This window comes from Typopeltis vanoorti, chromosome 10 (assembly GCF_054136105.1).
Source record: "Typopeltis vanoorti isolate ZY-2024b chromosome 10, IOZ_Tvanoo_1.0, whole genome shotgun sequence".
NCBI classification, from domain to species: Eukaryota; Metazoa; Arthropoda; class Arachnida; order Uropygi; family Thelyphonidae; genus Typopeltis; species Typopeltis vanoorti.
The window spans coordinates 9123035-9140940 of NC_143558.1; the positions used below are offsets into that span (position 1 = coordinate 9123035).

At 35.8% G+C, this 17906-nt stretch overlaps 1 protein-coding gene across 2 annotated transcripts in view; it reads right to left on the reverse strand.

The window, feature by feature from the left end:
* The window catches only part of LOC150102162 (zinc finger protein-like 1 homolog), a 64969-nt gene that overhangs the window by 2534 nt on the left and 44529 nt on the right, over window positions 1-17906 (reverse strand). Inside the window, exon 6 of one of the 2 annotated variants that reach the window (XM_090398653.1) lies at window positions 5315-5844. The exons of the other annotated variant lie outside the window; for it this stretch is intronic. Within the exon in view, the coding sequence (XP_090254779.1) occupies window positions 5568-5844 (277 nt within the window). The 3' untranslated portion in view covers window positions 5315-5567. Of the gene's footprint in view, window positions 1-5314; window positions 5845-17906 lie in introns of those variants that run through there. 2 annotated transcript variants of the gene reach the window in all.

Genomic DNA, 17906 nt, shown 5'->3' on the forward strand with positions numbered 1-17906 from the left:
ATGCAGAATTTATGCTTGGTGAGGATACATTGTTGGAGGTGGAAGAAATAAGAGATCTGGGGGTGATAGTGGATAAGGATCTGAAATTTAGGGGACACATAGCCAAAATTGTGAAGACGACACAAAGGCTTCTGGGAATGATGCGGAGGACATTGACGTGTAGAAGTAATAAGATTCTTGTTCCGTTGTATAAGGCTTTGATTAGGCCACACATGGACTATTGTGCCCAGATTTGGTTACCTGGTTTTTAGAAGGATGAAAAGATGTTGGAAAGGGTCGAAAGGTGACTGACTAAGGCAGTTTCTGACCTCTGGAATGTCGAGTATGAGGAAAGATTGAGGAGATGCAATTTGCAGAGACTGGTTGACAGGAGGAAGAGGGGGGATATGATAGAGACCTACAAGTTAGTAAGGGGTTGTTATAGGATCAATGCTGGAGAAATTCTACAGAAAATAGTGGGAGAACCAAAGGTCATGCCTGGAAACTGTATAAAGAAGGTGAGAGTAGGGGAGTGAGAGGCAGGTTTTTTTCATGCAGAGTTGTAAATGATTGGAATGCCTTGCCTAAGAGTGTGGTGTCTGCAGGGAGTTTGAATGTGTTCAAAGCACGGTATGATGAGCTGTGTGTGTGATAAAAGGACCTCCCAGATGAGTCTTTGACTCCATGAGGTCTTGGGTAATGATAATTATAATAATATAACACAGCTAAAGGTCAAGACATTTATGAAGGTTGTAAATGGTACGGTGACATCAACAATCTCGCAGCTATTGTGACAGATGGCGCCAAATCAATGCATGGTACTCAAACAGGTTTAGTTGGCTTACTGAGGAGGACTGGAATCAATTGCCCTGTATTGCAGTGCATTATACATCAGGAGGCTCTGTGTGGTAAAATTCTGGAGATAGAGATCTGGAGATGTTATGAAAACTGTAATGAAATGTGTGAATCTAATTAAGGGTGGAAATCGGACCTTGACACTCCCCAAGTTTCTTTCTTTTCTAACAGAAATGATGTAGAATATGACAATTCAGTGTTGTTCACAGAAGTATGTTGGCTAAGCAGAGGGAAATGCTTGAAACGGCTTTTTGCTTGGAAAAAGGAAATAAAACAATTTTTAGAGGAACACGAGAAGACAAAGAACTAAATCACAAAATTATGTGATCCTCATTTTAACAGCTTACTCGCCTTTCTAACAGACATCACACCAGATGAATGAACTCAACGTGAAGTTACAGGGATGTAACCAAACAATCTAAGTTTAGTTGGACAGCTAGATGGGTTCATAAGTCGACTGAAGGTTTTTAAATTCATCCTAGTCAGAGGAAACTTGTACATTTCCATTCGTGCAAGGAGTTGATGGAGGAAAGCTATGACACTGACTTCAAGTTTTCTGCACCAACATTAGAACAACTTTTGGAGCAATTCAGTAAGCGATTTTCTGACTTCAGTGACATGGGCCACAACTGATATTATTGAACAACCCAATGAAATGCGACATTCCAGAGCAGTATGACAATATTCAATTGGAGTTGTGTGACATTCAAACTGACCCCTTTTTCCATTCAAGGGTGGAGATAGGCATTGACTTTTGGAAACTCGTACCAATGGAAAAATATCCTGCATTGAGTCATTTCAGCTTGAGAATTACATCTATGTTTGGAAGCACATACATAGGTTAAATCGTCACAAAGAAGGCGAGTGACTGATGACCACCTTCAGGATTTGTTACGAATATCGTCGTCATCGTTGAAAATAGACTTTGATGAACTTGTTGCCTCACATGAACGCCCACAGTGTTCTCATTAAGTTGTGTTACATGTAAAAAAAAACAGAAATATTTAATTACATTTAATTTAACAACTTACATTTAAATCAATCAAGTATTTTATATTGTTCTCCCAGTAGTAAAATGATTTAACAAATATAGTACTCCTATACATACAACTATTGCCTTGAAAAAATGCAGTTTATTTTTATTTAAGTTCTGTCTAAAAGTGTGCGGCCCGTGAAGCTACCATTCATCATCATATATTGACCCTCGTACAGAATGAAGTTGGCCACACTTGACGTAGATGGTCTTTGTAGTGAAATAAAATTCATAATCCAAAAGAATGGTACATGCTAGTGAACTCTTACAAAAAAGCAATTTTGGTGCATAATAGTAGTGAAGAAGCCTCCACATCTTATATTTGTAATAAGCATTATTTGGTTTGGATCATGGCTGAAGCATCTAAGACTATGAGGCCAGCATATCACATATTCTCCAGCCAGTTTACCTATTTCATGAGATGAACACCCTGCCACTAGCCACATTGAATCAAAATGTCCATTTCATTAAGCATGAAAGAGAAGACTTGATCAAGTGGATGGAAGTAATGAGATACTGCAGAGGAATGTTTGAAATTATGGGCAGAACAACAAAAGAATACAGCAACTAAGTTTCTCAGTCCTTAGCTGCGCAGGCCTGCCTCTTTTGTAGAATGAAAAATTCAAGTTTCCGAGAAAGAATTCTCTCAGCATGAGACCAGTTAATTCAGTTAAAAACCCATATAAAGGATTCTTGCATCCTATAATGATATGTTATAATGCAAATTGTGCAGTTACCTACCCAAATTCTAGATGATCCCTTCCACTCTTCCAATACCTCTTGATCTTTTTATATCAAGAAAATATAGTCTTCCCAAAATGATTTTACATTAAGATGCAAAAATAAAACACCTCATGGAAATTCACTGTCACCATCTGACTGGAAAATGTGAAATCTGAATTCAATTTAGAAAAAAAAAAAAAAAATCTTGCCAATAGTGTTGCCATCTATGGTCTTTTTCGTTACCTTTTCCTACCCATATAGGTTGAACAACCTCTCGTGAATGAGATAACCATAAAACTTTCATATAATTGGCCGAGAACTTTTCAGGCCACCCTCATATGTAGTACATTTTAAATAAAAGCTACATATGTAAAAGAAAACTAAATTTATTAAATACTCCTATATATTTTCATTCAGCCATACAGTCTGTTTGATTAAGATTAGTATGGTGGTGTTGGGCTTCACATGATTCAAGAAATAGACAAATTTAAATCTGTTGTAGTGCAACATCTTGTTCAGGGAGTTCACTGCGTCTACAAAACAGACATAGTGAACTTCTAGAAATATTAAATAATCTTAATGTAGTTGGATTCTAATCTCAGCTGAACAGCCAGTCTGTCCAAAGATTACAAGAACAGTATTTGATAAACACCAGGCAAGGAAACAGGTGATAATTTATTCTTAATAGGCAATAAAAAAAGATAACTTCTAGGCTACTCTGAAGGTGATGTATAGATTATATTTGCAAAGAGTTCTTACTATCCATTCAGAAATCTCTTTAAGCTAGGGTATGTGGATTCTGTTAACATCAGATTGAAATCTGGCAAAGGGATTATAATTATCAGTTTTCTGTATTGTGGTTTCATTATATTCATTAGGTGACAGAGTGAGTCTTATTTAATTCTTCTAATAGAAGAGACTTGGAAGAGTAAATTGGGTGCTCAGTACGTGAGGCCTCTAATAATACCTGTTTTTTGTGAAAGATGATGTGAAGTTGCATGGATATATCTGCCTGTAAAGGATGACTTCATTTGTGTAAAATTCAATATTACCAGCAAGTTACAGAAAGGGAAGACTGCTAGATTCACACTCAATAGTGAAAGTAATGCGAGTGTATAAGGAGTTCAAAACTCATTTTAGAGTGAGACAGTTTGAAAAGAGATCATTAACAAAACATAGGCAAATATGAGGTCAAAGAAAAATGGTGTTAGAAATTTGGTCTTCTAAGTGCTCCATGAAGTAATCAGCTAAAGTAGGTGATACAGGACTGCCCATCATAGTATCCTTGATTTGTTGAAATAATTTATGTTCCAAGTAAAGTAACCAGCAAGGTATTAAACTTTACTGATGTCATTAGGAAAATCTTCTTGCAGAAGTTGTAGAGTTTCTTGAAGTGGTATGTTTGTAAACAGAGACGCTACATCAAAAGAAACCATTACAGACTCCTGAGGATCTTTAATTTTCTTCTTTGAAGTCAAAACTATTTTTGATGTAAGAGGTGGTTTTGCCAGTGAAATTTCATAGTAGAGTTGAGATATTCTGCCAAATAATAAGTAGGAGATCCTATGTAATCAACTATCAGAAGAAACAGACAATCAGATTTGTGCACTTTAGGAAGGCCATAAAAACTGAGAAAACTGCTAATATATAAGCTTGTGTGTATGTTTCATAAAGATTCCTGCTGAGCATGCAGGAATCGTGACAATGAATACTAGTGTCCAAAGAAAGAAACCATCACAGAACTGTCAAACTAATTTGAACCAAAAAAAGACAACACATCCAAATCACAACATATAAACCATGCCAGAATCTCCTCAATAAAAACTCACTTTCACATCCACTTAGCTAACATTTATGGCATTAACACCAACATTAATGATATACACCATCACTTATGGTCCCTCTCACTGTTGACAGAACCCAAATAATACATCTACTACAGTCCATCTTCAATGTCCAAATTACACATTCACAATTTCTTTTGGCACAAGTGGCAAAAAAAGCCTGTGCCTTTGTGAGATCAGACATTGCATGCCGAGTGGCTAATTTTGAATCCCTCTCTTGCTTTTGACCTCCTCTGGCTCAACATTTCCTTGCCTCATCTAGTAATTTTCATCTGCTGTATTTACCGTTTTCAAAACTCTTATATTAACACACGTAACATCCCCTTCACTGTGCAACTGCAAACACACCAAACCCACTTCTCCTCTTCCTCTTTTATTTCATCTACCTCTGTCCTCTGGAACAGTCTCATCTCCCACAAGTATTCCCAAACAACTACAATCTGCAACTTTTCAAAAGTCAATAAACTTCTCTTTCAGTTCTCACCTGCACCCCACACACAACATCGATGTGCTTACAGGTCATTCATCTCTTGTGTATGGGATCAATATAAAGAAATACATAAAAAAAAAAACATGTTTAAGAACACCTCAGAAATTCATCATGTGCTGAAAGATTTTTGAAACATTACTCATGTTACTTTGATTCTTGCTGACTGAATTAAAAGTGAAATCAGAGTTCATGTGGCAGAAACATCTACTATATGGAAAAACCATTGGCAACAGTATTAGGAGTGGCATATGTTAACAGTTCTTTATATGGAGGGTTTGACAATGGTATCCAAAAGAACAATTTGTTTTGAGATTTCTTTCAAGGAAATATTAAATATCTGAGTAGCATAATGTACATTACTTAAGATTTTAAGTTATGAGATGACAAATATTTCAAACTCAGAAGGCCTTTATTTAATTAAGAAACATGAGGCTTATTACATACAAAAACAAGTATAATACAGAATTTTTTGCTATTTACAAACTTGGCACTAGTGGGACAACCAGAGTGGAAATGATGCAATCAGAGAGAACAACTCATTCATAAAAGCAGTAAATACTGCTATTGGTTCCCACCATACCATCATTTGGAATAACTTTCTGTAGCTAATGGTACCAATTTATTTATGTTTACTTTTCCCCCCCTATCCAACCGGTTTTACATTGTGAATATTCTTGTCCTCATATTCTGCTGCCTTTGCTGTTTGAACCCTCAAATCATTTACGCTATCTTCGACTCTAATATTAGGATTTAAGTGGGGGTCCAATAAGGGATCTACATCAGCACTGGCTCGTCCAAGCCGAAGCAGGAGCAAGATAACAGTACATAATGCTATAAAGCCTAACATTGCCAAAACCACCCATTTCTTATAATGGATATGTGGATCTTTGCGACGATTTCCTCCCATGATGACTCTAGACCTGAAACAAATTTTATAGGATATCATTCATTTTTTTTAAAATTTAAATTATAAATCTTTAAAAATAAAATACACTAAAGCATTACAGATTCAACCTGTGCCTTCCAAGTTTATTTTCAAAATGTTCACAATTTTCTCACTCAAATATAAGTGGAATGTGACAATGACTGCAGATATATAGCTGAAGAAATACAACAAAAATCACCCACACATATAATGACATATATTAATCAGGAATTAAAAGTGTATTTTTGTGCTTATAAACTTTGAATCTTTAGAGTCATGCTGCTTGTATTCTGAATAGATATTAGGATTCACTGATGAATAACGAAATGTGAAAAGGGATGAGAGGCTGGCTAATGTTTCCATAATAAAAACAAATTGAGACCATTTGGACACTGGTATAAAAGACCAATTTGATGGCATGAGTTAAAAGCATGTTCAGCTTCTAACTTGGTATATGAACAAATATAGAATAAGAATTCTGGAAAACAGTTTTTCTCACTCATTCTCACAGGAGAAATTGTTACTGAAAGCACAAATTACTCGTAATAATGGAAGTATTACATGGGTTAGTGTAAAAATAATCATAATTTAAAATTCTGAATATTTTTACGTATGGTTTATGTTAGTATGTTTATTAGTTTTGGTTTAATAATATGCATTGTCAGCACTTGCGATGTGCCTGTTATTGAAATTGTTTTGTCAAAATGAAATGTAAAGAAGTTAAAAATTTGATGTACTTACCGGATTTGATATTTGTATTACTTAAAACAATTTTATTGTAGTTTAAAATATGTAGTGTTGTGTTTTTTGAAGCCATTCTCTTGTCGCTAATGGAGACACCGTGTTAGCCACTGTATTTAGTTTCTTGTTTACCAGTTTCGAGGAGTGCGCATGCTCGCTGAGAAGTTTGATGTGTGATTGACAAGAACAGCTTTCGGTATCAGAGTAATGGGAGAGTAAACAAGAGGGTGTTCGGAGAAAAAATTAGAACACATGCCGGCAGATATTTAGATTCGGAGGAATTTGAGTTTTTTTTTATGTGACAGTCAGAGGAAAATCAATAGTATAATTCTGAAAAAGGAATCGTGAAATATGAAGTTTCAAAGTGGAATAAGTATTGATAAATAAAAGAAAATACTGCTATAGATGTTTTAAAAGGAATATTCAAGGAAAAGCTAATTGGAAGATTAGTAGTAGATTCCGAAAAGGGAATCATAGAACTGTGAATTTTTTAAAGTGGAAGAGTTAAGACTGTCAATAAGCATTAGTGAATAAAAGAAGAAATTGCTATTTATGTTCTAAAGGAATGTTCGAGAAAACTCTGATTAGGAAGTTTCAAGTGTCTTAAGGATGCCGGATCTAACTATTATTTCTACTAAAAAGAGACAGAATTGAGTAGGAAGAATTAATGTGTGCTACATGAGTGATGAGAAAGGATCCTGTGAAAATGAAGAATAAAGTCATATATCTTTGGAAAAGGGCCTTGACAGAGAAAGAAACTGGCTATGAACATTTTGTCATTGTGCAAACAAAGTTTTTAGTCTAGTCTTAAGTGTAAGTTTATTTTTAAAAGGTCTTGGATCCAATTAAATTTGTAGTTAATTATGTAATATTGTTTGAAGTGTGTATATATATATATATATACACACATATTGTTTTTGTTTTATTAAATGTGTTTATTTTATATTGATCTTGAGTCAGTGATATTTTTGGATTCTGAAAGAAATAGTAAAAAAAGAGGTCATTGCACCAATTGAGTGAACCCTTGTGCAAATAAATAAATATAGAGGTACACTCGGAAACAAAAAAAAATAATTGTTGAACAGAGATCATCTCTATATAAACATCTCTAAATATAAAAATCTCTTTATATAACACAGGAGAAATTGTTACTGAAAGCACAAATTACTCGTAATAATGGAAGTATTACATGGGTTAGGTCTAACATTTTACATGCCAGTAGTAAACCATACAAATCAACAGGAGATCACTCAAGAAAGCATATTTTAATCTGTTAACTGTGCAAAAGGCTAAATTTGGAAGTTAATTATCATTTTTTGTTTCAAAAACTCATAAATTAGCAGTAACAATGATTACCTTGTTTCAAAGTGTATAAATAATGTGAGAATATCAAGATTTCTATTATATTTTTTACAGATAAAGGCTGTAGGCTTAAAACCTGCAATGACATGTTGGCAACCAGAGTAATGGCTAGCCAAGTAGTTTGTGACTTATGATTATTTAAATGTTTAAATGCTTGTTTGTTTGAGAATGTGTAGAAGTATTAGACAGTGAAGATGCAATTTTAATCTGTTGATACATTTTTATTTTCTACTGTTAACCGACTGTTTCTTGTGTGGAATAACAGGATTATTTTGTGTAAGAGTGTATAAATTAATATTACAGTAAAGGAGTGGTTAAAGGTTGAGTAACTATTCCATTTATCACAAATAACTGCTAATCTACAGTTGTTCTTGGAGTAATAGTTACACCATGTAAATTGTTATCTAGGGATGATCACTGTAATTAGCTGTTAATAAAATGAAATGTGGTGAATACCTATGTAGTTGAAGTCACAGCATTGATATTAACTGGAAGAAGATACCACTTCAAGTTTCTTCTTCCAGTTAATGTGAATAAAAATAATCAGCTAATGCCTTTTTTTGTTCCTGTATAGGGAGTAGGCGAGGCTATTTTAGCCCTATCTAACTTTGGAGATTAAGTGGGCAGTTCAATCTCCACTGGTAGCCAATCAGAGATAGCTGGCCCAAGGCTATCACTAATTAAATGGTATGCAGTGAAGAAGACAGCTAATAAGTGCCACTATCTCATTGTCCCAAACCCTAATATAATATTTTTAATGTCTGAAATTAGTGTGGGTTTGATGGCTGATTTTCTTGAGTTTATGGGATGAAAAATCCAAGTTTCCAGGAGAAAAAACCTGCTTGCCCATGCCAGAGATTGACTAACCTGGGAACCAGTCGAAAAAATGTTTCTCTAGTTGACGACTAGATTTGAATCCAAGTCTTTCTTCGTGCGGTCAAGTGCTATAGAGTGCAAACACCACTTCTGAGCTACACAAGCTCGTTAATCTGAATAACTAGTGGGAAAAAAAAAATAGGCTTAGTGCTCTGAGGTATTAACCATTCCTAATCTTGACATTATCAAAATGTATTTCAGAGATGTTTAAAAGGCTTAATGAATTGTAACATTAAATGTAATCATTGCCAAGTTAATTCTGGCTGTGTTGGTTATGTTAAGTGTTAGTCATATTGCAAGTGTATAGAGGTACTACAGAGTAACTAGCTTTAATTGTGGCAAGAACCCATACAAGTGGATCTACCTGATTAAAATAACAGAAGGGGGAATTTGCTGGTAGCTGCAATTTTTTTAAATTTATTTATTATTGGTTACGGCAGTAGGTTTACAATAAAGGGCTATGGGGGGAAAAAGTTCATTACAAATAAATCACAGTAGTGTTTGGTGTCATTTACCTTTTGAGTGTTATTCAGTTATCAATATAGGTACTCTTCCACTACTGTATATGCCATATTATCATGTTTAGTACTTCATATAAATGCACAAGTAAGAACTAAATGACCCTTGTTACTATCAACACAACCTACTATAACTTAAAACAAACTTATGGAATATTTATTACATGCAGGATTTTTGGTTGACTATAAGGCTATCTTCTGTGCAAAGATAGATTACTTTATATCCAAATAGTGGAAGAAAATGAAGAGAAAATAGTCAACCCCCCCCTCACTCGTAGTCATATTAATCTCAGTTTCAAGCCAGAAAGATTCACACCAATACCATGCACAAAAATGTGACATCATGATGCCACCTGAAGAAAAAAGAATGTAAAAGATAAAGTAACTGACATACCTAAGAAAAATCCTAATGAAAAATAGCTACAATGTGAGAACAGTTAATGACATCCTACAGAAAATACCTTAGGATAGTTCTGATAGTCAAGAAAGTCTAAATTCCAGAGGGAGATGGTACTTTACTCACATTAAAAATGTAACATAGAACAGCCATTCTGAAAGAGCACAATTTGAAACTAGCTTCATTCACCTCTGAACCACAGTACAGTGCCTTTGAAGAAATCAGATGTGTATAAGATATTCTATTTATGTGGAATCATTATCATTGGAGACACTTACCATCATGTACATGGCCTTGCAACCTATGTACGTAATACCCTAGAAATTCCCACCTCATTGCAACTAGCATTGTCGGCAGCGTTCATCTGATAACAACTATGATATGGAACATAACCATTATCAACGTGTATAAACCCCTGCCCTCTTGTGGCCCCCACAAGTTCTAACAGTGCATAACCACCCTGCGATGCATATAGGTGAATTTAACAGCCACCACACGCTATGGAAATATGCTTCCAACAATGAATGCTGAGAGACTGACTGAATGGGCAGAAACTCACAACATGCACCTAATTTTCGATGCAAAAGATAGATCTTCCTTCAGGTCAGCAGCTTGGAAGAGGGTGTACAACCCCAACCTCTGCTTCATCACTCAAGCCAACAGTGGACGACCGTTACCTACATCGAGAAGAGTTCTCTCCAACTTTCCCCAAAGCCAATATAGACCAATTATATTAGAGGTAGGTCTGCAGGTACCCCTTGTCATCCATTCAACGTCCCCGTTGGAACTTCCAGAAAGCCGAATGGGATACATTTGCTGCCTGTCTTGACAAATATGTCCGTTGGATCCCTCCAACAAGCAGTAATTACAAGAGATTCGCAGGAGCTGTCTTAGCTGCAGGTAAGAAGACCATACCAAGAGGCTTCCGGAAGGAGTATATCCCTGGATGGGATGATGATAGTAATTAACTGTATCAAGAATATCTAGAGTGTGGCGATCCTGACATTGCAGATGAACTCATTCACAGCCTTGACACCAACCAACAGAAGAAATGGACTGAAACAGTAGAAAGACTCGATTTTCGGTACTCCAGTAGAAAAGCTTGGAGCCTTCTAAGAAAAATAGGTAGTGGCACTCTGACTGTCCGGGAACAATTGGCTATTTCTCCTAACCAATATGCATCACATATTGTCAACACGTCAAGATATACCAGCAAGGACAAACAACACACTCTTCAAATAAAAAGAGAACTTGCATATTTGAAAAATAACAGACCATCAGACCCTCTATACTCATGGCCCTTCACTCTTGAAGATATTAACATTGCTCTAATGGATATGAAACCAGGCAAGGCTCCAGGTTTCGATGGAATTCATCCTGATTTCCTGCTGAAGACAGGCCAAAAAGCTCGACAGTGGTTGGCTTGCTTTTTCTCTGACATCCTCCACACTGGTAGACTTCCAAAAGAGTTTAAGAGGACAAAAATTATCCCTATCTTAAAACCAGGAAAAATCAACAACAAACCAGAAAACTACTGACCAATTGCCCTGATTAGCACCTGCTATAAGCTCTTAGAAAGGCTCGTCCTTAATAAAATTGCCCCTAAGATAATAGAACAAGTCCCAGTGGAACAGGCCAGATTCAGACATAAACGAAGCTGCTGTGATCAGGTTCTGTCACTCACCACACACATATAGAGGCAGGCTACCAACAATGCCGGAAAACAGCTGTAGCTTTTGTAGATCTTACTGCAGCTTATGACACAGTCTGGAGGCATGGCGCAGTCTACAAGTTGCTCCGTGCAGTCCCATGCAAAACAATAGCAAAACTAATCGATAACATGCTAAGCAACTGCCTGTTCCAAGTGTGTATGGACGAGAACAAAAGCAAACAAAGAAAACTGGATAATGGATTACTACAAGGGTCAGCTCTTGCTTCCCCTCCTTTTTAACTTATACATCGCAGATATGCCTCATACAGCCTCTAGAAGTTTTGCTATGCTGATGACATTGCTCTAGCCACCAGGCATACCAATTTTACTACAATGGAAGATACACTAACAAACGACCTTGCCTATATGAATACTTCAGCAAATGGAGATTATGCCCAAATCCTAGCAAAACACGAGTTTCATGCTTCCACCTGAAAAATAACCAGGCTAACAAAGAACTCATGGTCTACTTCAACCACAAACTGCTACACTACAACAGATTCCCCGAAATATCTGGGCGTCACTCTAGATGGAACACTATCTTTTAAACCACATTTCATTAACACAGCATCCAAGCTAAAAACAAGAAACAATATACTGCAAAAACTATGTGGAACAACTTGGGGTGCCTCAGCAACAACGCTTCGCTGCACTGCTCTTGGCCTCGTTTACTCTACAGCTGAATACTGCTCACCCGTATGGCTGAACAGCACCCATGTGTATTTGGTTGATGCCAGCTTAACACCACTATGCACCTTATTTCTTGAACTGTAAAATCAACCCCAATCTACTGGCTCCCAGTGCTAAGCAACATCCCGCCTCCACACATTAGCAGATCCAACTTTCTTCTACATGAATACAGCAAAATCATGGAAATCCAAAATCTTCCAATCCATGAAGACATCCCACCCCTAGAAATAAACAGGCTAAAGTCAAGGCACCCTCCAATCTTAACATTAAAAAATCTTGCAGCGACAAGCTTCAACATGAAGGAGAAGTGGAAAGAGTCCTGGTGTAACACTTCAACAGGGATCTTCCATGAATGAGTGGACCCAACACAGATACCGTCGGGTTTTGACCTACCTCGGAAAACTTGGTCTGCCCTTAACCGAATCTGCACCAACCATGGCAAATGTGCAGACCACCTTTACAAATGGGACATGATTGCCTCACCCAGGTGTGACTGTGGATCACCCCGCCAGACAATTAATCATATTATAGCAGAATGTGTCCTACGTGCATACAGTGGAAACCTGTCAGATTTCATCCATGCTACACCAAGTGCAGTCGACTGGATAATCAACCTAGACATTCGGTTGTAGCCTATTCTTGAGTGTCTCTTTTATGACTGTATTATGTCTTCTTATTGTAAATATGTCTATTATTATGTCCATATATATTAAGGATTAATGTAATGTAACTTTTCATGTGTGAGCCATGCGCTAAATAAATAAATATGTGGAATCTTATGTAGTCACTCCTGAGGAATATATATAAACATATAACCTATTGAGTTTTTAATAGTATGCTAGCACTATTTGTAGTATAATGCAAATCACAATAAATACCTTATTGTTATTAAACATTCTGTTCCACTGCATATGACTTAATGTAACTTATTACATAGAAAATGTTTAATACTATACAAAAAATTCTGCTTTCTTAATAAAAATTATGAAAGTTTATGTGCCAGTGAATTCTCACCACCACCTTGCTATCGTTTTTAATTACATTAAACACTTTTTTTTTTTCTTTCACATTTGACGTCTGTAGACGCTGTATGGTCACTGCTGTACCTCACATGGTTTTGGCAATGATGTCTTCTGCTAGAATAAGTGGTAGGGTAGCAGATTCTCTTTCCACACAAACTTTGTAGGACAATCACAACCATCCATGCCCACGGCAGGATTCGAACTCTGAGCCTCTTGGCTGGAGAGCGGACACTCGACGAACTAATCTCTAATTTTCGAACAGACAAATTTCTTCACAAAAAATATTTTAAAAAGTCCCATACTGATCTTTAGAGATTCATAATGTAGGAATAAATGAAGAACCATGTCTGAGATGGCACTCAAATGAAGAAGTAACTGACTGTTGTTGCTTTATCAAAACACATTATCCATATTATTCTTGTTTCATAGATTAGTGTTTTCAAGTTGCAGACTCTAAACAATTATATATGAATTCTCAGCCTGGCTGAATCTCCATAAGAACCTTGTTTATTCTATGCATATTGTATTAGCTGGAACCAGATTTAAAAAAAAATAAAAAATTCCTTTTTCATAATTGATCACTACTAACTTAAAATAAACAACACACTTGTCGCGTGTGTAGCCTTGAATCAGTATAATCATGGTACAGTAGATTCTCTCTAAAACAATCAATATCTTAAACAATATAGTGTGTCACATATCACTTGATATCCCACCCCCATTTTGAGTTATTACAGTTAACACCACTATAATAATGAGGACTTTTCAGCATACAGTTCCAATAGGTATAATGGTAAAAGGAATTCACTATATCGAACTATTTGTAGTCTCTGAGTTTTAGAGAAAATCTACTGTACCATGATTATACTGATTCAAGCTACATACACACGAAAAGTGTGTTGTTTATTTCAAGGTAGTAGTGATCAATTATGAAAAAGGAATATTTATTTTTTTAAATCTGGTTCCAGCTAATACAATATGCATAGCAATAAACAAGGTTCTTATGGAGATTGAGCCAGGCTGAAAATTCATATATAACTGTTTAGAGTCTGCAACTTGAAAACACTAATCTATAAAACAAGAATAATATGGATAATGTGTTTTGGTAAAGTAACAAACAGTCAATTACTTCTTCATTTGAGTGCCATCTCTGAGACACGGTTCTTCACTTATTTCTATATTATGCATCTCTAAAGATCAGTATGGAATTTTTGCCTGTCTAGTGTTCAATGTCCTTCATATAGTGAAGTCTTGGTTGGCTTCTTCCTTGTAGTTTCCCTGTGATGATCACTGATCAGTCCTCTCTTAGCTCATGTTAAGAATTTCATTTTCTTCCTAATTTCATTCAATAATATTTTTTAGTTTTCTCTATCAAGTACATGTTTGTAACCATTTCTATCCAGCTAATCCACATTAATCTACTTAATAACCACACTTCTTTTCCAAGTTTCTCAGATACGATTAATGAAGAATACATTATCTGATCAAAATTATTAGAACACCTGCTCATTTCAATATGAAAGGCATTAATATGACAGATATTATTACTAGAAAATTTTCCATGTTACTCCTCTAAATTAATATTAATCTTTTATGGCTATTTTGCCTATTTTTGTTTAAGAGTATCCCTTTTATGATAATCATTGGCTTATTCCTCAATTTTTAGGACATTACTGATGTATTAAAGTTATAGATATGTGAAGAATATAAGGAAGGAATAATTTTGAATATACCTTTGTAGGATGTTTCCTGATTGTCTTCTTATTGAGTGGCATTCGGCATATGGCGAAATTACTAAAGTATGACTAAAAGGAATTGTAGATAGGAAGTTAGTAATGATGTAAATTTTTCATGTAGTACTATCATATCCTGTACACCCCTTGAGGGTACATGGCAGGAATTTGATGATGATGATAAAAGGAAGCGGGGGGGGGGGGGATGTGGAGATAGAGATGTGGGAGAGTTGCAGGTAAGGCACAAGGTATGTGAAATTTAAAACCTGGGTTTTAAGGGTGGGCTGTGAATTCTTTAGGAAGAAGGTGAAAGATAGACATTTTTTGGGGGAAAGAAGAAGGATAGAATATGGTGAAACAAGACTTAGGGGTGAGAGCAACGGGGTGTGAGCTGTTTGAACTGTGTCATCTTAGAAGTTCATGGGAAAAGTGGAGGCTATGTCATGTCGGCTTGGTGTTTTCGTCTTGGGTGTATCTGTGTCATTTTCCATTGCTCGGAATCGTGACCTAATTTTTATGTTTTGAAGCTTCCAACTCTCGGAGATCATATGGGGCAGTGAACATTTATTAAGTTTTTGTCACATTTTATGGCTATTGTTTCCAATATTCTAAGCATTGTTTCATTTTCCTGTATGTCTACTATTATGGCTTTGTCAATTTCCAGGGTATGCTTCTGTTCAAGAACGTGGAACTGCTATTTCTGTTTTTCTTCTGGTTATTATCTTTCTTATTATTTAGATGTTCTGGAATTGGTATGTTGCAGTCAATGCAACATACCAATACAGCTTCTGGCATTGGTTGATGCAACCTTGCCAAAAGTTATAAACATTAGTGATATTTTGCTGACAACAGCATATGATGTAGCTACAGGAATAGAATGTAAGGGATAACAGTATTTTCAGGAAGAACAGGGAAAATAGGATGGGAAGAGGTACTGCTGATGATGGCAAATAAGTTGTAGCTAAAAAGAATAGATAAGGAAGACAGGCATGAGGACAGCAGTTCATTTGAAGCAATCTGGTGTGAGATAGTGCCAAAGAGAATAAAATATACAGCCGGTTGTTACCTATAGACAAGGATACAAGGGATGATTCTTAAGAAGCATCAGCAATTTACCACAAGCACTATGAAGAAATTCAACTATGGAGACAGACCACAGAGGTCTCCATAGCTGAGATTTCAATTAATTGCTAATTAATTGAAACTGCATGTGATAAAGGAAACTGAAATATGAGAGAGTTGGCTCTGGTAATATGATTAGAAGATTTATCCATAACCAAGGTGGCCACGTTGCCTTGCTTCCGATTGGTGAGAGAGTGATCATATATTTGATGTTTTAAGAATACTTGTGACTTAAAGACTGAATAATATATGCACACAAACACAAGAAAGATATTTAATTAACCAAATACTTCAATCTGGAAATAGCAGACCATCTTCAGTGGCACCACAAGAACAGTATTCAAAGAAAGTATTCGTTTATTCAAAGAAAGCATAGAGGCCTTACTCCATCGTCCTAACCTGAATCGAAATGACTGTATATCTATATCAAAAATCTGGGTAAGTCTAATCAGGATAACTCATTAATTCATATTAATTTTATGTTATTTAATATTATTAATTAATATCTTTATTTCAATCATGTCTCTACTTAAAAATATTCCCTTTAATACTTAGTGATATAACATCACATGGCTTGTATAATTTTTAAATGATCTATTGTTAGTATTCCATCTTGTATCTTTTTTTTTTAAACTGTTCTTGTAGTGCCACTGAAGATGGTCTGCTATTTCCAGACCGAAATATTTGGTTAATTAAATATCTTTCTTGTATTTATGTGCATATATTATTCAGAGTGATCATATAGTCAACTTGGGATGGTTGTAAAGTACAGAATTTTTAGTTAAAATGGGGTATATGTGGAACCACAAGGCAGGTGATTATGAGAAGCTTAGGAGGCAACTTGAAGCAGTGCCATGGCATTAGAATCTGCAAGGGAAAGATATCAGCAGTGCATAGGAGATAGTCAAGAGGTATCCCAAGGAAGGAATATAAGACTATACCCAAGGTCAGGAGGTTAAATCAGGCAGGAATTAGATGGATGAGTAGTATCATTAAACAGGAACTGTAAAAAAAGAAAATGTTGTGGATGGTGTATAAAGAGAAAGGCGATCAAGGAAGCTCATGAGCAGTACAAAGATCAGGAATGTGACTGGCCTGATAAGAAAGGCAAAATATGATTATGAGAAGAGCTTAACCGTGCATGCCAAAGGAAATCCCAAAGAGTTATTTTTTTATGTGGCATGTAAAAAGAACAACAGATATGGAAGGATAACTTTAACAAGTACTGATGGTAGTGAGTTGACAGAAACAGACAAAATAGTTGAGTTACAGAGTGACCACTTTGCAAGGGACTATCATCCTAGTGGGGATATTGCTGTGACATGAACTGATGTGAGAATAGAAGTTGATAGATTGAAAGTACTTAGGATATTGTAGAATCTCAATGCAAATACAGTTTTGGAATTAGATGGGATATCGGCTTGTGCATTACAAGAATGTAGAGGAATTGGTATTGTCTCTGACTAGGCTGTTTAATTTAAGTGTCAGCTTGGTAATGATCCAAGATGGTAGAAGGAAAGCAAAATAGTTTTGCTGCATAAAGGGTACTCCAAGACTCTAGCAGCAAATTATACACCAATCATTATCTTCAGAATGGGGATAAAAGTACTGGAAAAGTCAATCAAAGACAGAATTCAAGAATTCTGGCTATGATATTCTATGGCTTAATGAAGGGTAGATTTTGCCTTATAATTTACTAGCTTTTTTTTATAATAGTGACAGTTACTTTGGATAAAGGGAATGGCTACACAATGATAATACTGCATTTTGCAAAAGCATCTGACAAGATACCACATGGAACTTTGTTATGCCAGCTAGAAGAAATGGGGATGGATATGAAATTGTGATATGGATACAAGGGTAGTTGATGGACAGATCTCAGATT